The sequence below is a fragment of the Thamnophis sirtalis genome, unplaced genomic scaffold (assembly GCF_051295495.1).
Source record: "Thamnophis sirtalis isolate CommonGarterSnake01/CBP01778 unplaced genomic scaffold, rThaSir2_p1.2 scaffold_10, whole genome shotgun sequence".
NCBI classification, from domain to species: Eukaryota; Metazoa; Chordata; class Lepidosauria; order Squamata; family Natricidae; genus Thamnophis; species Thamnophis sirtalis.
This window is the reverse complement of record NW_028261390.1, coordinates 5,587,769-5,614,047: the sequence shown is the minus strand read 5'-3', so window position 1 is coordinate 5,614,047 and position 26,279 is coordinate 5,587,769. Positions and strand designations below refer to the sequence as shown.

Sequence of the window (26,279 nt, the reverse complement as noted above, 5' to 3'; positions counted from 1 at the left end):
ATTCTATTCTATTCTATTCTTTTCTATTCTATTCTTTTCTTTTCTGTTCTGTTCTATTCTGTTCTATTCTAGACATGATAGCAGTCTTCCAATATCTTAGGGGTTGCCCCAAAGAAGAGGGAGTCAAGCTATTCTCCAAAGCACACGAAGGCAGGACAAGAAGCAACGGGCGGAAACTAATCAAGGAGAGAAGCAACCTAGAACTATTGTTGGCCATGTTGGCTGCGGAGTCCTACATATCTCACGGGCACCTGGTTGAAGAAGCCTGAAGAAAGCTGAGGCAAAGGAGATGTGCATAACCTAGGTCAGTGGTTCTCAAACTTGGCAACTTTAAGACTTGTGGACTTCAACTCCCAGAGTCCTCCAGCCAGAAGAGCTAGCTGGAGAATTCTGGGAGTTGAAGTCCACAAGTCTTAAAGTTGCCAAGTTTGGGAACCACTGACCTAGGGTGAAGGTTGCAAGGTGCAGAGCGCCTGGGATACTATGTGGGGGGAGAAGTCACCTGAATTTTCCAAGGCTGAGCAGCTCTTCATACTGAAAGCTGAAGTGGGCTTTGAAGGAGTTGTGAGTGCATAGTTGTGCGCGCTTTACCTTGCATTCCGGCTGGTCCAAAATCTTGCCTAGTTAGAAAGATTGCGTGATCGTGATGTTCGGAGTGACTGGGGTCTGTTTTTTGTTGTTGGTATGCCCAGCGACACACGTTCTCCAGGCTTCTGGATGGGTTTCCCTCGTTCAATTAGGCTGACGGACTAGAAAAATAATAATAATAATAACATGCAAACAGGTTATAAACCAATCTAATGGTTAGCTTAGCATCTTCCTTCTTCCCTTCCTTTCCCTTCCCTCCCTCCCTCCCTCCCTCCTTCCTTCCTTCCTTCCTTCCTTCCTTCCTTCCATTTTCTAAGGCAAGACTAGAACTCATATTCTCCCACTTTCTGGGCTGGTGCCTTAACTACTAGGCCAAACCGTCTCTTTTAAGCCATTTACATTTCTTGATACAAATACCAGAGAATATTTGTAAGAGTTGAAATGAACTTGCTTGTTTTCTTGCTAGCACTGAATGATGTTGCCTAGTTTGGATAATGAAACAAAGATGATTAGGGGACTGGAGGCTGCAAGAAAGCAACCAAGTTCAGAGACCAACAAGGATTCCACACTTTTGGATGGACGGACGGACAGACGGACAGATGAATGGATACATAAATGTATGATTAATAGATGGATGGATAGAAATAGTTGATGATAGATAGATAGATAGATAGATAGATGGAGAGAAAGAGAGAGAGAGAGATGATAGATAGAGAGATGGCAGATAGATAAACAAATAGAGACAGAGAGACGATAGATAGATAGATAGATAGATAGATAGATAGATAGATAGATAGATAGATAGATAGATAGATGATAGATAGGTAGGTAGGGTAGGTAGATAGCTAGATAGATACAGAGAGATGATAGATAGATAGATAGATGGAGAGAGAGAGAGATGATAGAGAGAGAGAGAGATGGCAGATAGATAAATAAATAGAGAGAGAGATGATAGATAGATAGATAGATAGATAGATAGATAGATAGATAGATAGATAGATAGATAGATAGAAGACAGAGAAAATGATACGGTAGATGATAGATGATTGTTTTATTTTTGGGGAAACACGGTAGTAGAGATAGATTGATAGATAAATAGATAGATAGATAGATAGATAGATAGATAGATAGATAGATAGATAGATAGATAGATAGATAGAAGACAGAGAAAATGATACGGTAGATGATAGATGATTGTTTTATTTTTGGGGAAACATGGTAGTAGAGATAGATTGATAGATAAATAGATAGATAGATAGATAGATAGATAGATAGATAGATAGATAGATAGATAGATAGATAGATACAGAGAGATAGATAGATAGATAGATAGATAGATAGATAGATGGAGAGAGAGAGAGAGAGAGATGGCAGATAGATAAATAAATAGAGAGAGAGATGATAGATAGATAGATAGATAGATAGATAGATAGATAGATGATAGATAGATAGATAGATAGATAGATAGATAGATAGATAGATAGATAGATAGATAGAAGACAGAGAAAATGATACGGTAGATGATAGATGATTGTTTTATTTTTGGGGAAACACGGTAGTAGAGATAGATTGATAGATAGATAGATAGATAGATAGATAGATAGATAGATAGATAGATAGATAGATAGATAGATAGATAGATAGATAGACAGAATAGATAGTAGAGATAGATCAATCCTAGTTTAACTATTGTCCTTGTGAAGAGCTGTTGGAAGTTCAATGATGGAAGGGCAAATACAAAATAAAGAAGTCTCATTTTTTTTCCCAACCAGCAAGCAGAGGCCTTCATATAATGCTTTTAAGGCACCATAAAAGAACCAAATTTATGGCTAAGAACAACTTCATCCAAATCCCATTTTCTGCAACATTCCAGAATCTAATTGGTCTTCTTATCTCATGCGCCTGAGTATACATTGATTTCTGTGAACGGCCCCCTGGAAAAAATGGCCGCTGTCCAGGATTGCCTCAGGATTTGTTTTACGGAAAACATTTTGTAAGCACAGATTTATATTTGGAAGGATCATATTTTCTGCTTCAAACTCCCCATTTTTAAAACACAAACAAAACACAAAAAAACCCCTCCAAGGCCTTAGATTTGCTTGTTAAAGCTACGTATGGCAAACTTTTGCAGGAACCATGAGCTCAACTGTTTATATTCCCTCAGAAAATTAGGAGCTGTGGGTCCCTCAACGGGAACAAACATCTCGTGGGGAAGACCGGATATTCAACTGAAGGGAAAAAAGCAACCCCATTTTGCTGGGATTCCAGATTTTTTTTTCCCATTTCTCAAATGACTTTGAGGACATTGACCGCTAAAATTAATACCCGCACTAACACACTGTCTTGGAAAACCCACAAACATACTGTGTACATACGCGAGGGTTGCCTTGCCAATACAAAAGCACAGAGTAAATATTTATTAGCTAATATTTATTAGCAAATATTTATTGGGTGGAAGTCACCCAACTGCCGGATGCTCTGATGCTAAATAATGTAGCGATGTTGTAAAGGAATAATTGACAATAAAGGCCCGCGTAGCGATATGCACATTTATTTCTCCGCCCAATGTTAGCATCCAAGGTTTGGGTTTTGGTTGGGTTCGGTTTACCGGAAGGTAAACAAGAGACAAAATGTATATATTAAGGAAAAGAAGGACTAGGGGAGACATGATAGCAGTCTTCCAATATCTGAGGGGCTGCCACAAGGAAGAGCGAGTCAAACGTGAAGTGTTGATACCACTTTATAAGGCCTTGGTAAGGCCACACTTGGAATACGGCATCCAGTTTTGGTCTCCACGATGTAGAAAAGATGTGGAGACTCTAGAAAGAGTGCAGAGAAGAGTAACAAAGAGGATTAGGGGACTGGAGGCTAAAACATATGAAGAACAGTTGCAGGAACTGGGCATGGCTAGTCTAGTGAAGAGAAGGACCAGGGGAGACATGATAGCAGTCTTCCAATATCTCAGGGGTTGCCACAAAGAAGAGGGAGTCAAGCTCTTCTCCAAGGCACCTGAGGGCAGAACAAGAAGCAATAGGTAGAAACTAATCAAGGAGAGAAGCAACTTTGAACTGAGGAGAAATATCCTGACAGTCAGAACAATTAATCAGTGGAACAGAAATTGCCTCCAGAAGTTGTGAATGCCCCAACACTGGAAGTCTTTAAGAAGATGTTGGATAGCCATTTGTCTGAAATGGTGTAGGCAGAGGGTTTCCTGCCTTGGCAGGGGGTTGGACTAGGAGGCCTCCAAGGTCCCTTCCAGCTCTGCTATTGTATTGTATTGTATTTGGATCATCGAAACCAAGCCATTATGTGTTTGGATTGGATCACACGATCCTGTTCTGTTGACCCATAAAAACCGTTCCCGTGCAAGAGACAGGTGAGCCCTTCACCTGGTCTATTTACCTTGGCATAACCTAACATCACCATGCGAACCAGCACAACGTTTATGTGGACACCCAGGGATTCGTCGTGATAAATTTCATTCACCTAAACAGAAGGAAAAGAAAAGGAAACAACAACAGCAACAACAAAATCTTACTAATGAGACAGTCAAGAAAAACATGGATTGAAGACTCCACGTTGATTGATTGATTGATTCATTCATTCAATGTCTCTAACAGCCCATCTCAATCAATGAGACAAGGCCCAATCTGTTGGATAGAATTGGACAGGTAGAAATTCTTAGAAAAAAAAACAGTCCCTCGGGTAGCAATTTGCAGTCTGCGTCAAATAGAAGGTACAAGTTAGAAATCCTTGCGTAGATGTATTTATTTTTTCTCTACAGGGTAAATGATCCTGGGCTTATGTGGGTCGCAAGGCCTCAGCAATCAGCCAAGGTTTACTTGTCTCTTTTGAGATTACAACCAGTTGTTCCAGTTATTTGCAGGAAACTTCTAAAGTAACTGGAGATACCAACTTTCTTTCAGCCGGGACCAACATTGGAGGCCACCAGTAGATGGGGCTGAAACAAGCAGGGATCCTGAGCCAAGCCTAAACGTATGGGAGTCTCATTTTTTGTATTTTCAACACTTCCTTCCTTCCTTTTCTTCTTCTTTCCTTCTTTCTTTCCTTTGTTCTCTCTCTCTCTCTCTCCCTCCCTCCTTCTTTCCTCCCCCATTTCCTCCCTCCCTCCTTGTTTCTTTCTTTTCCCTTCCTTCCTCCCTCTCTCCTTCCTTTCTCTATTTTCTTTTTCCTTCCTTCTGTCTTTCTTTCCTTCCTTCTGTCCCCCTCCCTCCCTTCTTTCTTTCTGTCTTTCTCTCTCTCTACCTCCTTCACTTCCTTCTTCCCCCTCTTTATGTCTTTCCCTTCCTCTCTCCCCCTCTTTATTTCTTTCCCTTCCTCCCTCCTTCCTCCCTTCTTTTCCTCCTTCCTCTCTCTCCCTCACTTCCTTCCTCTTTCTTTTTCTTTCTTTCTCCTTCCTTCCTTCCTTCTTTATTTCTCTTTCTTTCTCTTTCTCTCTCCCTTCTTTTCCCCCTTCTCTCTTTCCCTCCCTCCCTCTTTCTTTCTTTCTTTCTTTCTTTCTTTTTCCTTCCTTCCTTCCTTCTCTTTTTGTCTCTTTCTTTTATATGTCACCCATTTCATGCAACCCTGGTTAGCTAACAAAATGACAAAAGCCGAAATACAAACTATTCAATATTCAAAATCATTTCTCTGAAACTCTCTTGTTTTTTTCCCTTTGCTTTGTTTGGAAGGCCTCTGTTCATTCCCTAAAATTATGTTTTCACAGCAACCACAACTTTTTAATTTGTGGTCTTTGGAGGCAACTTTTGCTGCTGAAACGCCGCTCTGTTGCTTAAAATGCAGCGTGGCTCTGACACTGGAAAATTGAATTACTCTGGACAGAAACTCCCATTTTTGCATTTATTTGGTGCTAGCCACTCAGAGAGCGATCTTCTGACCCCCAATTCGAACCGCCGAACTGCCGACCTTTGCGATCGACAAGCTCAGCATCTTAGCCACTGAGCCACCGAGCCCTGTGTTCAATCCCCTGCCGTTTTTTTTCAAGATTATCCACGATCAGTTTGAGGCTTAAGTGACCGAGGTCTTTTATTTCATCTAAAATCAAGACCAGAAATTTCGGCACTCACAATATTCATCAGGGTGAGAAGATAGTTCTGCACGTGTTCTTTGCCGTGGAATCGGACCACGGAATCATCCACGCCGAGGAGGACCTCAATATTGTAGTCGTTGTCGCCGGCGTGTCTCCGTCGCCTCAGCGTTTCGTTCAGGTCCTGCTGTATTCTTGCGTAGGCCGGCTCCAAGCTGAGGAGATCAGATTCTGAGTGAAGCAAAGAAATCTAAGGATTAGAAGTTAATTACCATTATCCGCAGCTGGATTGCTGTTCTCTGTAGAGATTATCCCACAGATGTAATAGAGCAGTGATGGCTAAACTTTTTGACATCACGTGCCAAAAGCAGGGGGAGCACACTCTCTCTCTCATTTCTTTCTTTCTTTCTTTCTTTCTTTCTTTCTTTCTTTCTTTCTTTCTTTCTTTCTTTCTTTCTTTCTTTCTTTCTTTCTTACCCCTCTCCCCCGCACACACACTGTTTTTGCTCTAGTAGGCTTCAGGGAAGCCTGCTGGGATAAAAAATGGACATCCCTCACCCTGCGTTTCCGGAGAACCTGTAGTAAAAAAAAAATGCTTAAAAAGTTTTTAAAAAAGTTCCAAAGATCAGCTGTGCGATGTGTGATCATCGGAACTTTTTTAAAAAAATTTTTTTAGTATTTTTTGCTACCGGTTCTGTGAACCAGTAGCATTTTTCACTACCGGTTCGGGCGGACCGGCCCGAACCGGTAGCATTTCACCCCTGCTTATTCTTTTTGCTACTTATCTGGAGACCGTGAAGATTCAACAGTGCCTCAGATGAGGTTTAAGCACTTCCTCAATTGTGGGTCTTCCGAATGTAGGCCAGAGTGGTGTTCTCCGCACCTCTAATCATCATTTATTGGGTAGATTTTTATCCTGTGTTTATTATTTTATAAGTAACTCAAGGCAACGAACATACATTGTACTTGAGGGAAGAATACCCCCCTCCCCCCGAAGAATGAAATATTTTGAGAAATATTAAAAGGGCAGAATATTGTATTTATTTGCCTAACGGAGGAATGGAGAAACATGATCTTGGAGACAGAAAGAAAGACAGCCCCCCTCTTTCTTAATACCCCCCCCAAGCAGGTATTTTTTGCCCATTAAGAAAGACTGGGCCAGCCTATCCAGTGGTGGGACGCAACCCGTTTAACAACCGATTCGGTGAGTGGCGCTTCACACCAACTGTACCCACCAACTTCTTTGCACCAGCTATGATTGTCGGCCATTTCTTCCCAGCCTGGCACATTAGCCGAATCACAAAGTGTGTAAAATCTAAAGCGTGCCCCCCCGTATGTTTGATCAAACGCTTAATGAGCGTATTAAAAGGAGTTCAACTGTGGCTGCTGTGAAGTTCCCTCGCGTGCTTTTCTACTGAATTGCCTTTGGCTAAGTTGAATCTTTCTAGCTCAGAGGCAGCCTGAAAACTGTCGAAGTTGGACCGATTTTTGGAAATTCCACTGGGGAATGTGCTGTTGTGCTGTTTTAAGATGTATTACCATATTTTTCGGAGTATAAGACACACATTTTTTCCTTTAAAAAGAGGCTGAAAATCTGGGTGCGTCTTATACACCGAATACAGTGGTTTTTTTGCCTCCCAAAGCCCCGCCCCTTCACCAAAATGGCCGTGCATACCCTTATGGGGTGGGGGGGTGGGGGGTCACACGTGCATGCATGGAGGGCAGAGGGGAGCATGGAGGGGGGCGGTGCACCCTCCTGCACCCCGCTTTTGGTCCCAGGAAGCTTCAGGGAGGCCTGCTAGGCCCAAAATGTGGGTTTGCGCAGGGGGCAGGCCGTGTGTGGGGGCCTCATGTGCAATTGCATTATGGGTGTGGCCACATGCTCATGTGCTGTTGCGCACACACCAGTGGTGGGATTCAAATAATCTACCAACCAGTTCTCTGCCCTAATGACAACTGGGTAGGCGGGGCTCGGTGATCATGTGATCATGTGGGCATGGCCAAGTCAATGTCACTCAGGTCGACGGGCACTTCGCCTTAGTTGTTACAATGGTAATAAGGGTTAACTGGAGAGGCAGTTTCTGTAAGCAGGGCAATGGCTAGTAACAACACCAGAATGTTTCCTTCCTGCCTTCCTTACAGGATTAGCTCTGTAAAGTGGGAAGAAACGAAAGGAGATTTCTTCCAACTTATTATATATTATAGAGAGATAATAGATGATAGATGATAGATGATAGATGATAGATAGATAGATAGATAGATAGATAGATAGATAGATAGATAGATAGATAGATAGATAGACAGACAGACAGACAGACAGACAGAGAGATGATAGATGATAGCTAGCTAGCTAGCTAGATAGATAGATAGATAGACAGACAGACAGACACAGAGAGATAGATAGATAGATAGATAGATAGACAGACAGACAGACAGACAGAGACAGAGAGATGATAGATGATAGCTAGCTAGCTAGCTAGCTAGATAGATAGACAGACAGACAGAGACAGAGAGAGAGAGAGAGAGAGAGAGAGAGAGAGAGATAGATAGATAGATAGATAGATAGATAGATAGGCAGACAGACAGACAGACAGACAGAGACAGAGATGATAGATAGATAGATAGATAGATAGATAGATAGATAGATAGATAGATAGATAGACAGACAGACAGACAGACAGACAGACAGACAGACAGACAGACAGACAGAGATGATAGACAACAACTGGTTCTCCGAACTGCTTAGAAAGTTACGAACCGGTTCTCCCGAATAGGTGCAAACTGGCTGAATCCCACCACTGGCACACACACACACACACTTTCGGCACATGAGGTTAGCCATCCCTGGTCTAGGGTCTCCTGCCTGAGCAGGGGGTTAGGCTAGAAGTCCCTTCCAACTCTGTTATTCTATATTCTCAGCTCAATAGCCCCTCAGTCTCTTTCCTTGGCATCCCCACATCAAACCCTGAGATCTCCCTGAAACGCAGCATCACGAACCAGCGTCACAATCCGACCTCGGCAATTTTGCAGGCTTTAAAAATGCATAAAAAATGCAAAAGCTGGGATAGCACGCAAGTAGGAAATGTGGAGCCTGGGTTCCAGTTTCTAAAAATTGCTGCCACCGGCCGAGGTTTTGCTGGGCTGCAGTGGAAATATAGACTCGAGCCATCAGGACGGGCAGCTTACGAACAGGCCAGTTAGAATCAAAATAAAAAAATTTAAAAATAAAATATAGCAGTCTATCCCACGTTGGCCGAGTGGGGTTTTGGCTGTCGTGTCCCTCTTTAAATAAGTGGCTTTTGTGGTTAGGAGAAAAAAATGGAGATGCCTCTTTTTTCTCTCTGCGTGCCCAAACAGGAAATATGTCAGAAAGAATTTTTTTTTTATTTCTTTTTTTCCCCCCTCCTTCTTCCTATTCAACTACATATAGCCCAGCAGATTTATGGCGCAAAGGACACATGTTCTCAGTTTTCACCACATTGATTTCTCAAAAAAACAGTTTAAAAACCTGTTCTAAAGATTAAAAATAGCTTTGCGGCACTGGGAATGAAAGCGTCTGACAGTTAAGCCGTTGTAGACCATGAAGGTGGATTCTTGGAAACTGATATAGCAGTGCGGGCTAACCTTTTCACCCACACTCGTAATGCAACGGGTGTGCAAACACCCCTCCATGTGCACCCTTCCCCACACACACGGACAGTGACACCCACCCCCACTCCCCCACCACCCTGCGCATTTGCCCCACCCTTTTTTTGGCTTCCAGGAGGTTGGTGCAGGAGGCGTTCCAAGCCCAATTTATGGGGCACGCCCGAGGCTCCAAAATGCTATGTGAGTGCCCCCCCCATGCATGCGCCCGATCCCCCCACATATATGTGCATGTGTGCATCCCCAGATGCACCCGACCCCCCCCCACGCATGCACAGCAGAGATCCGAAGACCAGCTGGCTGGCGGGAGGTATGCGCGCGTGCGCCGTGGAGCTGGGCTGGGGCGACACCTGGCGGGTCCACAGAGAGGGCTCTGCGTGCCACTTGTGGCCCCCGTGCTGCGATATAGCGTCGTTCACAGAAGGAAGGAACACCATAAAAGAGGGAAAGCGGGGAGCCATTCTGTGGGGTCCCCACCCCCAACTCTTGAGTATCCTCAGAATGAGATAAGGGGGTCAGGGGGATCCTGAGGTCATTGGACACAATTTTTAGGTTTTTTTGAGACAGTGATATAGTAATGGATTGGTACCATCTTCTTGGAGGAGGAGGAGGAGGAGGAGGAGGAGGAGGAGGAGGAGGGAGGAGGAGGAGGAGGAGGAGGAGGAGGAGGAGGAGGAGGAGGATGATGACGACTCTACGGTCCTTGGTGCTCTCTGAGCTTGGTGGTTTTCTTGAAGACATTTCATTACCAAAATGGGTAACATCATCAATGCTAGAAGGAAAGGGGGTTAGGAGGAGAAGGAGGAGGAGGAGGAGGAGGAGGAGGAGGAGGAGGAGGAGGAGGAGGAGGAGGAGGAGGAGGAGGAGGAGGAGGAGGAGGAGGACGACGACGACTCTACGGTCCTTGATGCTCTCTGAGCTTGGTCTTTCCTTGAAGACATTTCATGACCAAACTGGGTAACATCATCAATGCTAGAAGGAGAGAGGGTTAGGAGGAGGAGGAGGAGGAGGAGGAGGAGGAGGAGGAGGAGGAGGAGGAGGAGGAGGAGGAGGAGGAGGACAACGACAACGACAACGACAACGACAACGACAACGACAACGACAAATATATCCATCTTCCTTCTTCTATTTTCCCCACAACAACCACCGTGTTGGACAAATAGAGGGTGACTGGCTCCAAGTCACCCAGTCGGCGTTCATGCCAAAGGCAGGACTAGAACTCACTGTCTCCTGGTGATTACCCCAAAGTGACCTATTTGGTTTTCATGGCTAAGGTGGAACTAGAACTCACTGTCTCCTGGCAATTGGCCCTAAGCAATCCATCTGGCTTTCCTGGCTGAGGTGGGACTAGAACTCACCATCTCCTAGTGATTGGCCCCTAGCGATCCAGCTTGCTTTCATAGCTAAGGTGAGGCTAAAACTTACCGTCTCAGAAAGTTGCAGAAAAGGATTTTGTTTAACATCCTTTCCTACCAAGAAAGAGTCATCTGTCTCCGCTCTAAAAAGAAATCATTCCGTGAACTCTACGCACAACCAAACTTTCTGAATTATGGGTTCTAGTTTTTTACGTAGGTTCTTTTTTTAGTCACCAAACAGTCTATTTAGATTTACCCTACCAGCTCTTCTGTGTTTTTATTTAGGGCATTTTTTACTTGCCAAAGGGGAAACATTACTTAAATCGGTTTTCTTTCTTGGTGATTTAAAACTGGCCTTCAGTTTCACCACCGAAATAGATCCATGCTGGTTCTTGTCTGGTGGAACAAGGAGAGTCCTGTTGACTGGGAGCCTTTTAAACTGGGCCCCAAGAGAACACCAACTTCAAATCTACCTTCTATTAAATTCACTGCAGCTAACAACCAGGCATGCTCGGCAGTTAACCATTCATTCGTTCGTTCGTTCATTCATTCGTTCATTCATTCATTCGTTCATTCGTTCATTCGTTCATTCATTCATTCATTCATTCATTCATTCATTCATTCATTCACTCAGTCAGTCAGTCAGTCAGTCAGTCAGTCAGTCAGTCAGTCAGTCAGTCAGTCAGTCAGTCAGTAATTTTTCTACAGCTGCCCATCTCAATCATGACTCTGCATGGCTTACATTTTTTTTTAAAAAAACTACAATTGAACCAGTGGTGGGATTCATTTTTTTTTACTACCGGTGCTGTGGGCAAGGCTTGGTGGGCGTGGCATGGCTTGGTGGGCAGGGCAGGGCAGGGATACTGTAAAATCTCCATTCCCTCCCCACTCCAGGGGAAGGATACTGCAAAATCCCCATTTCCTCCCAATCCACTGGGACTCGGGAGGAAGAGAATAGATGGGGGCGCGGCCAGCCAGAGGTGGTATCTGCCTGTTCTCCGAACTACTCGAAATTTCTGCTACCGGTTCTCCAGAACTGGTCAGAACCTGCTGAATACCACCTCTGAATTAAACACTAGAAACATTTTAAAACAATAAAAGCAATAAACAGAAAAACAGAGTTGGAAGGGACCTTGGAGATCTTCTAGTCCAGCCCACTGCTCAGGCAGGAAACCCTACATCACTTCAGACAATTGGTTATCCAAACTCTTCATAAAAACTTCCAGTGTTGGAGCATCCACAACTTCTGGAGGCAACTTCTGTTCCACTGATTCATTGTTCTGTCAGAAAATTTCTCTTTAGTTCTAGGTTGGTTTTCTCTTTAATTAGTTTCCATCCATGGGTTCTTGTCTTCTCTTTAAGTACTTTGGAGAACAGGGTTGAACCCCCTCTACTTTCAAAATGTTTTATATTTATGCTTATTTCTAGATCTTATTGTATCAAAAGGCCTGTGCAGTTAGCGGTAATGGTTGCAGACTGAAGTAACAATGCAAATATGTTAAAGAAAGAATTAAAATCTACTGCACATGATTAAAACAAGAATAAAACAATATTTGGAACTGGAAACAAGGAGAGATTGCAGAGACATTGAGTAGGATCTTACTACAAGTGATTTCCAACACTCACAATTTCTGAAGACAACCCATTACACTGATTAATTGTTCTGTCTGGAAATTTCTCCTTAGTTCTAAGTTGCTTCTCTTCTTGATTAGTTTCCACCCATTGCTTCTTGTTCTACCCTCTGGTGCTTTGGAGAATAGCTTGACTCCCTCTTCTTTGTGACAACCCCTGAGATACTGAAACACTACTATCATGTCAAACACCAGCAACTAGTGTAGCTCATACAGTAGCAGCATTATACGTTCTGTGTAGCCAGGTATTTATTATGTGGTCTTCAAGGGCAGCTCCGCGAAGACCTCATTGTAGTAATCTAAGTGAGATGTTGTAAGCTGCCTGGAGGTGTATGTGTGTGTGTATGTTCCAGCATAACTCTGAAACATCTTGAGCAATTTCAACCAAACCTGGTACACAGATGACTTACTCTCTGGAGAAAAATACTGTGGGGGTAAGACATCCCTAACGTCCCTCGGGGTGTGTGTTCTGTTAAGATGCAGCCTGTTGTGCCTTTAAATGGATTCTACTGTACAGAGCAGTGGAGCTGCCATGGTAACAGCTTCCCAGAACTCCACAAGGGGGCTCCCTCTGGTAAGGAGGAAAATCCAATGTTAGAAATTACGTTTGGTCCGGATATTTTCCCCCTATAAATAAATATCCGGGCAACGCCGGTTTATCGGCTAGTAAATGAATAAAATAAAAACACCCTGGTCTTCAACCTTTCCCAGTCTGAATTACCAGTTGAACCCTACGTACCTGTTTAAAATTAGATTCCACGCACCTGATTTGAATTCCAATAAAGACCTGTCTTTCTCTACTTGGCCCCCCCAATCAAAGGGCTCGCTTTCTCATCTGTTTTTCCAACAGTCTGGATAGCTTAGCCTGACCCGAGAACACACTGCTTAGGGAGTCGTGTTTTGATACCCAGAGTGAAAACACACACGACTTTGGCCCAGATGTGTCTACAGCTAGCTGAGAAATTCCACCGTGGCACTTCAAAAATAAACCTTGAGAGAGGGTGCCCACCCAAAAGGTGATGTCACCTCTGGAATCTGCATTAGATAACAGAGGCATTTATGGACGTGTCCAGCTTTATGAATGCCTGCTAGGGCCGACCCATTAAGCATATGTGAAGAATGTCTATGTACTGTTTTCTTAGCTTGGCACGCAGCTGAGCTGCTTGCTGTTATTCAGGGTAATCTATATTGGAATGAAATGTGGAAAGCATTAATATGTATTATTATCCATATATATATATATGGATAAAGACCCGAATACAAGAAGACCAGCATACATATACATTTTATTATCTCTCTGTGTCTGTCTGTCTATCTATCTATCGGTGGCAACTGCATGTATTTATGATGATCTCTCTGTCTGTCTGTCTGTCTCTGTCTCTCTCTCTGTCTCTGTCTCTCTCTCTCTCTCTCTCTCTCTCTCTCTATATATATATATATATATATATATATATATATATATATATATATATATATATGTATGTATGTATGTATGTATGTATGTATGTATGTATGTATGTATGTATATTATCTCTGTCTGTGTCTGTCTGTCTGTCTATCTATCTATCTATCTATCTATCTATCTATCTATCTATCTATCTATCTATCTATCTATCTATCTATCTATCTATCATCTCTGTCTGTGTCTGTCTGTCTGTCTGCCTGCCTCTGTCTGTCTGTCTGTCTGTCTGTCTCTGTCTCTCTCTATATATGTATGTATGTATGTATGTATATCTATTATCCCTGTCTGTGTCTGTCTGTCTGTCTGTCTGTCTGTTTATCTATCTATCTATCTATCTATCTACCTATCTATCTATCTATCTATCTATCTATCTATCTGTCTGTCTGTCTGTCTGTCTGTCTGTTTATCTATCTATCTATCTATCTATCTATCTATCTATCTATCTATCTATCTATCATCTCTCTCTGTCTGTATCTATCTATCTATCTATCTATCTATCTATCTATCTATTATCTCTCTCTGTGTGTATCTATCTGTCTGTCTGTCTGTCTGTCTATCTATCTATCTATCTATCTATCTATCTATCTATCTATCTATCTATCTATCTATCTATCTATCTATCTATCATCTCTGTCTGTATCTATCTATCTATCTATCTATCTATCTATCTATCTATATCTCTGTCTCTGTCTGTCGGTCTGTCGGTCTCTCTGTCTGTCTGTCTGTCTGTCTGTCTATCTATCTATCTATCTATCTATCATCTCTGTCTGTATCTATCTATCTATCTATCTATCTATCTATCTATCTATCTATCTATATCTCTGTCTCTGTCTGTCGGTCTGTCGGTCTGTCGGTCTCTCTGTCTGTCTGTCTGTCTGTCTGTCTGTCTGTCTATCTATCTATCTATCTATCTATCTATCATCTCTGTCTGTGTCTGTCTGTCTATCTATCTATCTATCTATCTATCTATCTATCTATCTATCTATCTATCTATTATCTCTCTCTCTGTATCTATCTACCTATCTGTCTGTCTGTCTCTCTGTCTATCTATCTATCTATCTATCTATCTATCTATCTATCTATCTATCTATCTATCTATCTATCTATCTATCATCTATCTATCTATCATCTCTGTCTGTGTCTGTCTGTCTGTCTATCTATTATCCCTGCCTGCCTGCCTGCCTGCCTGCCTGCCTGCCTGCCTGCCTGCCTGCCTGCCTGCCTGCCTGCCTGCCTGCCTGCCTACCTACCTACCTACCTACCTACCTACCTACCTACCTACCTACCTACCTACCTACCTATCTATCTATCTATCTATCTATCTATCTATCTATCTATTATCTCTCTCTCTGTATCTATCTACCTATCTGTCTGTCTGTCTGTCTATCTATCTATCTATCTATCTATCTATCTATCTATCTATCTATCTATCATCTCTGTCTGTGTCTGTCTGTCTGTCTGCCTGCCTCTGTCTGTCTGTCTGTCTGTCTCTGTCTCTCTCTATATATGTATGTATGTATGTATGTATATCTATTATCCCTGTCTGTGTCTGTCTGTCTGTCTGTCTGTTTATCTATCTATCTATCTATCTACCTATCTATCTATCTATCTATCTATCTATCTATCTGTCTGTCTGTCTGTCTGTCTGTCTGTCTGTTTATCTATCTATCTATCTATCTATCTATCTATCTATCTATCTATCTATCTATCATCTCTCTCTGTCTGTATCTATCTATCTATCTATCTATCTATTATCTCTCTCTGTGTGTATCTATCTATCTGTCTGTCTGTCTGTCTGTCTATCTATCTATCTATCTATCTATCTATCTATCTATCTATCATCTCTGTCTGTATCTATCTATCTATCTATCTATCTATCTATCTATATCTCTGTCTCTGTCTGTCGGTCTGTCGGTCTCTCTGTCTGTCTGTCTGTCTGTCTGTCTATCTATCTATCTATCTATCTATCTATCTATCTATCTATCTATCTATCTATCTATCATCTCTGTCTGTATCTATCTATCTATCTATCTATCTATCTATCTATCTATCTATCTATCTATATCTCTGTCTCTGTCTGTCGGTCTGTCGGTCTGTCGGTCTCTCTGTCTGTCTGTCTGTCTGTCTGTCTGTCTGTCTATCTATCTATCTATCTATCTATCTATCTATCTATCATCTCTGTCTGTGTCTGTCTATCTATCTATCTATCTATCTATCTATCTATCTATCTATCTATCTATCTATCTATTATCTCTCTCTCTGTATCTATCTACCTATCTGTCTGTCTGTCTCTCTGTCTATCTATCTATCTATCTATCTATCTATCTATCTATCTATCTATCTATCTATCTATCATCTATCTATCTATCATCTCTGTCTGTGTCTGTCTGTCTGTCTATCTATTATCCCTGCCTGCCTGCCTGCCTGCCTGCCTGCCTGCCTGCCTGCCTGCCTGCCTGCCTGCCTGCCTGCCTGCCTGCCTACCTACCTACCTACCTACCTACCTACCTACCTACCTACCTACCTACCTATCTATCTATCTATCTATCTATCTATCTATCTATCTATCTATCTATCTATTATCTCTCTCTCTGTATCTATCTACCTATCTGTCTGTCTGTCTGTCTATCTATCTATCTATCTATCTATCTATCTATCTATCTATCTATCTATCTATCTATCTATCTATCTATCTATCATCTATCTATCTCTCCTCTCTCTTTTCTCTCTCTATAGGTGGCAACTGGCATGTATTGATGATGGTTGCTCTGTCCTGGGGTCCCGTGATCCCCTTCTGCAACCTTCTGACCAAGAAAGCCAAAGGGAAAACCAGGTTCCCTAAACAATTCTCTGTCTAACTCAACACCTGCAGTGATGCCCTTAACAACGGTGGCAAGAAAGGGCATACAAATGGGACAAAACTCACTTAACAACTGTTTTGCTTAGCCACACGGAAATGTTGAGCTCCCATTGTGGTCGTACGTCGAGGACCACCTGTACAACCGTCTAACAAACAAAAAAAAGTCAGAATTCAGTAGCAAAATTTCAAGGATGTATTTTTCAACCTTCTTTTTTTCTACCTGGGCTTCACAGCTGCTTACATTTAATGGATTAGATAGGAAGGGAGAGACTGTCAAAATTCTCCATCTGACTTTATTTCTTCCCCCCCCCCCCCCCCCCCCGCTTTACAAGGCGCAAACAAGTTTGCTGCCTCGGGTCCCGGTGTGACAGTGCGTTCCTTTCTCGCAGTCTGTGCAAAAACAAAAGCCGGGAACAAATCAAGAGTGTTGCAAAAACAAGGACAGATGGAAAACGGGCTTCCCACGCACAGCAGCAGGCTGGCTCATCTGCAGCATGGAAGTGCAGAATAAGGAAGAGGCAACACCAGGTGGGAATAGGATTTCATTCGATATGGATTCATAGAAAGAAGGACATGATAGCAGTGTTCCGATCTCTCAGGGGCTGCCACAAAGAAGGGGGGAGTCAAGCTATTCTCCAAAACACCTGAGGGTAGAACAAGAAGCAATGGGTGGAAACTAATCAAGGAGGGAGGCAACTTGGAACTGAGGAGGAATTTCCTGTCAGTCAGAACAATTAACCAGTGGAACAGCTTCCCTCCAAAAATTGTGAATGCCACAACACTGGAAGTCTTTAAGAAGATGTTGGATAGCCATTTGTCTGGAGTGGTATAGGGCAGTTTTGGCAAACCTTTTTGGCAGACAGACAGATAGATAGATAGATAGATAGATAGATAGATAGATAGATAGATAGATAGATAGATAGATAGATAGATGATTTTATTTACGTTTTGTAGAAAAAATTGTAAAAGAAATGCCACTTAGAAAACTAGGTCAAAAGAAGAGGTCACTTTCCCAAAGAAAGTGGCCATGCACTCCCCCCCCCTCAAAATATATATATGCACTTTTTCGTTTAAATTTAAAATTAGGAAAATTTTCAGACTAGGGACATTAAATTTTCCCAGACTAAGAGTCAATAACATGGCACCCACAGGAATTGCTTGATCCAAAACATCAAGAGTTCGTGATTAAAGACCTAGGGGAAAATCAATATATGTATATATTTAAATGCCCCGAAGTTCGTGACATAGCCAAATATAACAAATGTTCTCCATACACGCAAATGGTCCGAAAATATTCAGTGATATGATGGTAATAAACTATGTGAAGGGATCATAACTCTGTCCACCTGCTTGTCCATCAGGAAGAAGTTTAATTTTCTGCAAAAATTAAACAGAAAGTGACACAAAACCCAGTGGCTCTCTGTGGGAAGTTAGGTAGAGGCTCAGAATGTGATCCACTCTTCCAACTAAGGAGAAATTTCCTGCCAATGAGAACAATTAATCAGGGAAACGACTTGCCTCCAGAAGTTGTGAATGTTCCATCAATGGAGGTTTTCTAAGAAGATGTTGGACAGCTATTTGTCTGAAAAGATACAAGGGGGTAGGACCAGAAGATCTCCAAGGTCCCTTCCAGCCCTTGGATTCTATACAGAATGATTTCCTGACAGAATGATTAATTAATGGGTTAGGATTAGGTAGTAACTGTGTTACTAACTGAACAATTGCAGTGATTCACTTAATGACTATGGAACGAAAGGTCCTAACATGGGGCAACATCAATCTAATAACTGTCTAGCGGATTGTGGTCATAAATCAAGGACTACATCTAGTTTCTTTGTTTTTTTTTAAAGAAAGGAGTTGCTGATTCTTTTCTACAGAGGAATTATTGAGACTTGTCATCTGCACCTCCATAACTGTCCGGTTTGGCTCTGCAACCCAACAAGACAGACGGAGACTTCAGAGGAGAATCAGAACTGCAGAAAAAAACAATGGCTACCAACCTGCCTTCCGTTGAGGATCTGCACACTGCACGAGTCAAAAAGAGGGCTGGGAAAATGTCTACAGACCCCTCGCATCCTGGACATAAATTGTTTCAACTCCTACCCTCAAAACGATGCTATAGGGCACTGCACACCAGAACAACTAGACACAAGGACAGTTTTTCCCCCAAACGCCATCACTCTGCTAAACAAATAATTTCTTCAACACTGTCAAACTATTGACTAAGTCTGCATTACTATTGCTATTAATCTTCTCCTTGTTCCTGTTACCCATCTCCTCCCACTTATGACTGTATGACTGTAACTTTGTCGCTCGTATCTTTATGATTTATATTGTTTCCTAGCATGATTTGATTGCTTATTTGTACCCTATGACTATCATTAAGTGTTGTACCTTATGATTCGTGATGAATGTGTCTTTTCTTTTTATGTACACTGAGAGCATCTGCACCAAAGGCAAATTCCTTGTGTGTCCAGTCACACTTGGCCAATAAAGATTTCTATTCTATTCTATTCTATTCTATTCTACATTCTATTCTATTCTGTATTCTACTCTATTCTATTCTATTCTATTCTATTCTATTCTATTCTATTCTATTCTATTCTACTCTATTCTACTCTACTCTATTATATCTTCTACTCTATATTCTATTCTATTCTATTCTATATTCTATTCTATTCTATCTTCTATTCTATTCTATATTCTATTCTATTCTATATTCTATTCTATTCTATTCTATTCTATTCTATTCTATGTTCTACTCTATTCTACTCTACTCTACTCTATTATATCTTCTACTCTATATTCTATTCTATTCTATTCTATATTCTATTCTATTCTATCTTCTATTCTATTCTATCTTCTATTCTATTCTATCTTCTATTCTATTCTATATTCTATTCTATTCTATTCTATTCTATATTCTATTCTATTCTATTCTATATTCTATTCTATATTCTATTCTATATTCTATTCTATATTCTATTCTATTCTATTCTATTCTATTCTATTCTATTCTATTCTATTCTATTCTATATGTTTGTATGTTGATGAGATTGCAGGAAATCAAAAAGTCATAACCTCCGAAAAGTTAATAAACGTTGTACAGACACACAGTAATACACATGTACCATTAAGCCCATTGGAATTTGTATAGATAGAATCATCCCTCATTCTTTTACACAAATACATTCCTGGGAGATGAGATTCCCCCAAAGAGAAGACATGGGCTAAGACATTTCCAGTGGAACCGTGTCCAAAAGGGATAAGAATTTGAGGGATTTCTTTTTTTTTTGATTACCAGTTTGAGTAATCAAAATGGTGACTTATTCAAAAAGGAATGCATCACGATTATAGCCCTATATTCCAATGGGCTTTGGCCTAAACAAAATGGCGCCTTGAGGTTTAGAAATGTACCACTGAATGTTCTCCAGAAATTGACCCCAAAGGGCTGCCAAAAAAATATGAAGAAAGAGGGAATGCGAGTTTTGCTCTTACTTAGATGGAGCATAGAATAATACTGTACTGGTAGGAACCCACCTCTGCCAGGTACCGGCGCCTGGAGGCTCAGTGGGCTGAGATGGAGAGAAGAGCCGAGGTGGCGCAGTGGTTAGGGTGCAGCACTGCAGGCCACTTCAGCTGACTGTTATCTGCAGTTCAGCGGTTCTAATCTCACCGGCTCAAGGTTGACTCAGCCTTCCATCCTTCCGAGGTGGGTGAAATGAGGACCCAGATTGTTGGGGGCGATATGCTGACTCTGTAAACCGCTTAGAGAGGGCTGAAAGCCCTATGAAGCGGTATATAAGTCTAACTGCTATGGCTATGGCTATGGCCAGCCAGTTCCAGGCCATGAGGCAGTCCCACTGGAACGAGGCCCTCCGGCTCTTCACCACCAGTGGCGATTTCCCTCCAGCCTTCGCCCAAAGCCCCCCACCAGGAGGCTGAAGCAGACCCCAAGTCAGAATTTCTGCCCCCCTCCGACCCCCACAAAAAGACCCCGAAGGGGGAGACTCTCTGTAGCAACACAAGCATTCATTGCACGTATCCAGCCCAAGGGCCGTATTTTGAAGACCTCTGATTCAGTGCAATATAAAAAAAATGCAAATAATGTTTCTGCGGACCCCCAAAATTTTCTCGCGGGCCCCCAGTTGGTGACTGCTGGACTAGATGACCTCCAGGGTCCCTTCCAACTCTGTTACTGTTGCAAAGTTCGGACAAACGCGGAGCGAAAAGAATGCCCCTTCAAGCAAACTCTATCGAACTCCAGAGTTCAAATCCTTATTTGTCCAGAGGTTAGCCCTTCAACGCGCCCTTAAAAAAAACACCAACCTTGGCTAAATGTATCTTTTAAGTATTTCTGTTTAATGCAAACATAGTCAGAAGGGTGTGGAAATGTTAGCTAAAACAGGAGCTGTTTTGAGAAAAAGGACTCGGACTATTTGCCAAATCTGTGCTAAAGAATGCCTATGAGATCATTCCTCAAACAGATTTATCTCTTCTCCACACCTGTCTTCCTACCCACCGATTGGCTAGGAGAGGTTTGCTAGAAATTGTTTTGTATGCTTTTGGGGGGGGGGGGGGCTCTCAAAACAGCTGTTTCCATTGATAGCTGGCTCTTAAAGTGTCAGAAAAATGCACCCTGGGGTTCCCCCCCCCTCCATCTCCCTTTCCTTAAACAGACCTTTGGGCTTTTAATTTTGTGATGTTCTGCTCTGCTTTCCAAGCCACTGAATAGGAAAGAGGAATTAAAATAGATCAGATAAAATAGATCTAAATATGATATATCCTTAAAGGGAAATTTAGTGGATTGATTTGTCTCCAGAAGTTGTAGTGCTCTGACACTGGAATAGAGTAGAGTAGAGTAGAGTAGAGTAGAGTAGAGTAGAGTAGAGTAGAGTAGAGTAGAGTAGAGTAGAGTAGAGTAGAGTAGAGTAGGAGTAGAGTAGAGTAGAGTAGAGTAGAGTAGAGTAGAGTAGAATAGAATAGAATAGAATAGAATAGAATAGCAGAATTGGAAGGGACCTTGGAGGTCTTCTAGTCCAACCCCCTGCCCAGGCAGGAAACCTTACACCACTTCAGACAAATGGATATCCAACATTTGCTGGAGAGGAATTCACTGTCAGTTAAATAAAAGGGGTTTATAGGGAACGAGGACTCAGCTGGGGAAACCTTGGTCAGAACAATGACTCTGTCAGAGGAGTCGCAATTTCAAACAGTCACTAAATGAATTGTTTAGTCTCAAGGACTACCTCTATTCACCAGGCTGTAAATCAGATGCCAATTAGCCAAGAATTCACTTTTGCACTATTTGGATCTTGCCCTCCCGGCCAAGCCAACATGGGTAACCATCAGATGCCATTCCTTGTTAACTTAAGGATCGGGAGTCTGTAACCAGGAGACATCAAAGGGAGTCCTTGCTCAACGTGGGAAAGGCCTTAAAGGCGGACAGAGAAGATGGTGTTTGAAGCAGCCCTCGCCAGACATCGCAAGCCAATGTCCCCGTTTAAAAGTGGACAGTGGTCACAGCCGCTGAAAACAGACTCTGCCATGGCAAACTTTCCAGGTTTCGTTTAGAAATCTCGGTGAATGTGAGTGACAAGCTGGAAAAATAAACTTTTCAATTTAAGGCACACATTTCAAGGTCAGCCATTGATCAATCCCCCGGCCACATTAGAGAGCTTTTAAAAAAAAGAAAAATGGTGGATTATGCAAAATGTTCTTTAAAAAAGGATAAAGTTTACCCCTCAGTTATTTCTGTTAGGTATAACTACTGATTGTACAGTTATAGAGACTAACTTGATTTTGTATTTAATAACGGCAGCAAGACTGTTGGTGGCGCAATACTGGAAGAAGGAAGATTTGCCTACTATTCAAGAATGGACATTAAAAGTAACAAACTTAGCAGAGATGGCTAAAATATCAGCATATCTCAAGGACCACTCCAATGAGAGATATAAACTGGAGTGGAGAAGATGGATTGACTGTATTCAAAATAAATACGGGACTAAGAAATTCCAGATAGTTTATGACTGAAAAAACGAGGAATGATACAATCTCTTTAGAGTTAGCAGTTAAAGCTCAAATGAAAGATGATGCTAAGTTTTTTAAAGTTTATTTTAGAACATCTTTGTTAAAGATTTATACCCTGTATTTGTTCTGGGAAGTCGGGGGGGGGGAGGTTGGGGGAGTTCGGGGGGAGGGGAGAGGTAAATATTTGTAAAAACCTTTTTAAAAAAAATTTCAATTAAAAAAAAAGAAAGAAAAATTGGATAGGCACCGGTTTAATGCACACTGGCTTTCTTATATATATTTCAGACGGTCTTTTGGACATCGGAGTGGAGATGTTCCTGAAATATTCAAAAGCCTTTTAGCCCGGCTGAAAAAATGACGCTGTTAAAGATGATTTTTAAAAGCCTGACAGGAAAAGTGCATTAAAAAAATAATCTGGCTCAGCTGACATCCTATTGGTAAAGGTAAAGGTTCCCCTCGCACATATGTGCTGCTCGTTCCTGACTCTAGGGGGAGACGAAAGTGCTCATCTCCATTTCAAAGCCGAAGAGCCAGCGCTGTCCAAAGACATCTCCGTGGTCATGTGGCTGGCATGACTCAACGCCGAAGACGCACGGAACACTGTTCCCTTCCCACCAAAGGTGGTTCCTATTTTTCTACTTGCATTTTTTAACGTGCTTTCGAACTGCTAGGTTGGCAGAAGCTGGGACAAGTAACGGGAGCTCACTCTGTTACGCGGCGCTAGGGATTTGAACCGCCGAACTGCCGACCTTTCGATCGACAAGTTCAGTGTCTGAGCTACTGAGCCACCCCGTCCCTTTGGAACTCATCGTTATCTGGTCCAATTTTAAGTGGTGTTTTCTGTCTTCTCCTGATGGAAAACTCTTGGTGTAAACACATCCTTAGCTGGTGTCTTCTGTTTTCTCCTGACAGAAAAGTCCTTAAGAATTACCTTGCTTAGCAACCGAAATGTTGGGCTCAGTTATGATTGTAAGTCAAGGACTACCTGTATTCAAAGAATGGACCATTATTGGCATCTTCGACTTGCAATAGTTCATTTAGTAACCAAAGTTACAACATCACTGGAAAAAAAAGGGGGAAAAAACTTATGACCATTGAGCATCCTCACCGTCATGTGATCAAATTTCGGAGATTTGACAACTGTCTCGTATTTATGACGGTTGCAGTGTCCCAGTGGTCACCTGATCCCGTTTTGTGGCCTTGTGACACAGTCAATGGGGAAGCCAGATTCACTTAACAACCGGGTTACCGACTTAACAACCTCAGCGATTCACTTAACAACCGTGGCAAGAAAGGTTGTCAAACGGGGGCTAAACTCGCTTAACTACAGTCTCGCTGAACAGGAGAAATGTTGGGTTCATATGTCGAGGACTACTGGAAAGGACATTTCTCTTTTTGGAATGCACTCAGGAAGCATCAACTGAGATTTGCCTTAAAATGAAAAATGGGTAACTTCTTTCTCCCTACTCTTTAGAAATGATGGGTAGCTGATATTAAGCGACATGGTGGCTCAGTGGCTAAGACACTGAGCTTGTCGATCAGAAAGGTCGGCAGTTCGGCGGTTCGAATCCCTAGCGTCGCATAACGGAGTGAGCTCCCGTTACTTGTCCCAGCTTCTGCCAACCTAGCAGTTCGAAAGCACGTAAAAATGCAAGTAGAAAAATAGGAACCACCTTTGGTGCGAAGGTAACAGTGTTCTATGCGCCTTCGGCGTTGAGTCATGCCACTGAGATGTCTTTGGACAGCGCTGGCTCTTCAGCTTTGAAACGGAAATGAGCACCGCCCCCTAGAGTTGGGAACGACTAGTACATATGTGCGAGGGGAAACTTTACCTTTGCTTTACCTTAGCTGATATTAAAAATACAATTTCGCATAAAATTCTCTTGGTGTTATTTTAGAAAGCGGATTTGGTGACCTATTTCGGTTGTGTTGTGTTGTGTTGTGTTGGAGCGGGAGAAGCCATTCCAAAAGCAAATTAGAAAGTTGGACAAAACCAAAAACTGCACACACTTATTTTCTTCGACAAACACACTCTCCATAGCAACCGAAGGGAAAAGGGGACCGTTTCAAGGCCTTCCTCAAATAATTAATTGACCTTTAATTAAGTCGGCAGCTTTCTGGAATTTCATGGAGGCAAGTTGTGGGAGTAGTTGGAGCCTCCAGAGTTCACTTGGAGGGATGTAAAAATATTCTTCATGAATGCATAGTAACGGGTGTCTTTCTAACGTTTGCGTCAAAGCCAAAAAACTTTAAAGAAAACAAAAACACTATTATTATTATTATTATTATTTTTAAAAGGAGGATTAGCGTAAATATAAAGCTTTTGGAGACTAGTCTCTAGGAAAATCTTTTTTTTTAATGCAAGAGAGAACTTTTATAACTCCATCTTTAGTTAGTATCTGTTTGAGAAGTCCTCTCCCCCAAAGTGTGAAGGTCTACAATCACAGCACTTGAAATTTAACAGAATGAGATGTTGGGGAAAGAAACATGAAAGGCTGAGTCATTCATTTATGACATTTTGTTCTTCTGGTATTCTGGAAAAGAGGGCCAAGGCCATGAACCAAAGATGAGAGAATCAATCAATCAATCCATTCTTCCTTCCTTCCTTCCTTCCTTCCTTCCTTCCTTCCTTCCTTCCCTCCCTCCCCTTCCTCTCCCTCTTTCCCTCTCTCCCTTCTTTTCCCTTTCCTTCTTTCCCTTCATTAATTCCTTCCTCTCACCTTCCCTCCCTCCTTCCCTCCCTTTCCACTTCTCCCCTTTGTCTTCCTCACCTTCCTCTCTCATTCTCTCCCTTCCTTCTCTTCCCTTCCTTCCTTCCTCCTCCCCTCCTTTTCCCCTTGTCTCCTTTGTCTTCCTTTCCTCCCCTTCCTCTCTCCTACTCTCCTGTCCTTCTCTTCCCTTCCCTTCTTTCCCTTCCTTACTTCCTTCCTCCTCCCCTCCCTTTCCCCTTCTCTCCTTTGTCTTCCTTTCTTCTCCTTCCTCTCTCCTCTCCCTTCCCTTCTTTCCCTTCCTTCCTTCCTCCTCCCCTCCCTTTCCTCTTCTCTCCTTTGTCTTCCTTTCCTCCCCTTCCTCTCTCCTTCTCTCCCGTCCTTCTCTTCCCTTCCCTTTCCTTCTTTCCCTTCCTTCCTCCTCCCCTCCTTTTCCCCTTCTCTCCTTTGTCTTCCTTTCCTCTCCTTCCTCTCTCCTTCTCTCCCGTCCTTCTCTTCCCTTCCCTTCCCTTCTTTCCCTTCCTTCCTTCCTCCTCCCCTCCCTTTCCTCTTCTCTCCTTTGTCTTCCTTTCCTCTCTCCTTCTTCTCTCCCTTCCTTTCTCTCCCTTTCCCTTTCCTTCTTTTCCTTCTTTCCTTCCTTCCTCTCATCCTCCCTCCCTTTCCTCTTCTCCCCTTCATCTTCCTTTCCTTCCTCTTCCCTTCCTCTGTAAGAGTTACAACTGTTTTCCATTTCTACCTCAAGTGACCAAGAATAGGAAGGTTACTTTTATGGCTGTTTTTTTTTTAAAGGGAGTCTACCTGTGGCTGCCCTGGATTGAAGTAGCAAAGAGTCTCCACAGAAAGTGTCTCTCCAAACAAAGGCCTCCTAACAGAAACCACATGTTCTTGAAGATGGGCATGTTAAGTCTTGAAGAAGATGTTGGATAGCCATTTGTCTGAAACAGTATAGGGTT

General features: G+C 42.3%; 1 protein-coding gene across 1 annotated transcript in view; it reads right to left on the bottom strand.

The window, feature by feature from the left end:
• Positions 1-26,279, bottom strand: part of ADAMTS3 (ADAM metallopeptidase with thrombospondin type 1 motif 3) — a 125,561-nt gene that overhangs the window by 49,157 nt on the left and 50,125 nt on the right. Inside the window, 4 exon segments of the mRNA XM_087723880.1 lie at positions 592-727; positions 729-749; positions 3,991-4,074; positions 5,676-5,866. Of these exon segments, the coding sequence (XP_087580006.1) occupies positions 592-727; positions 729-749; positions 3,991-4,074; positions 5,676-5,866 (432 nt within the window).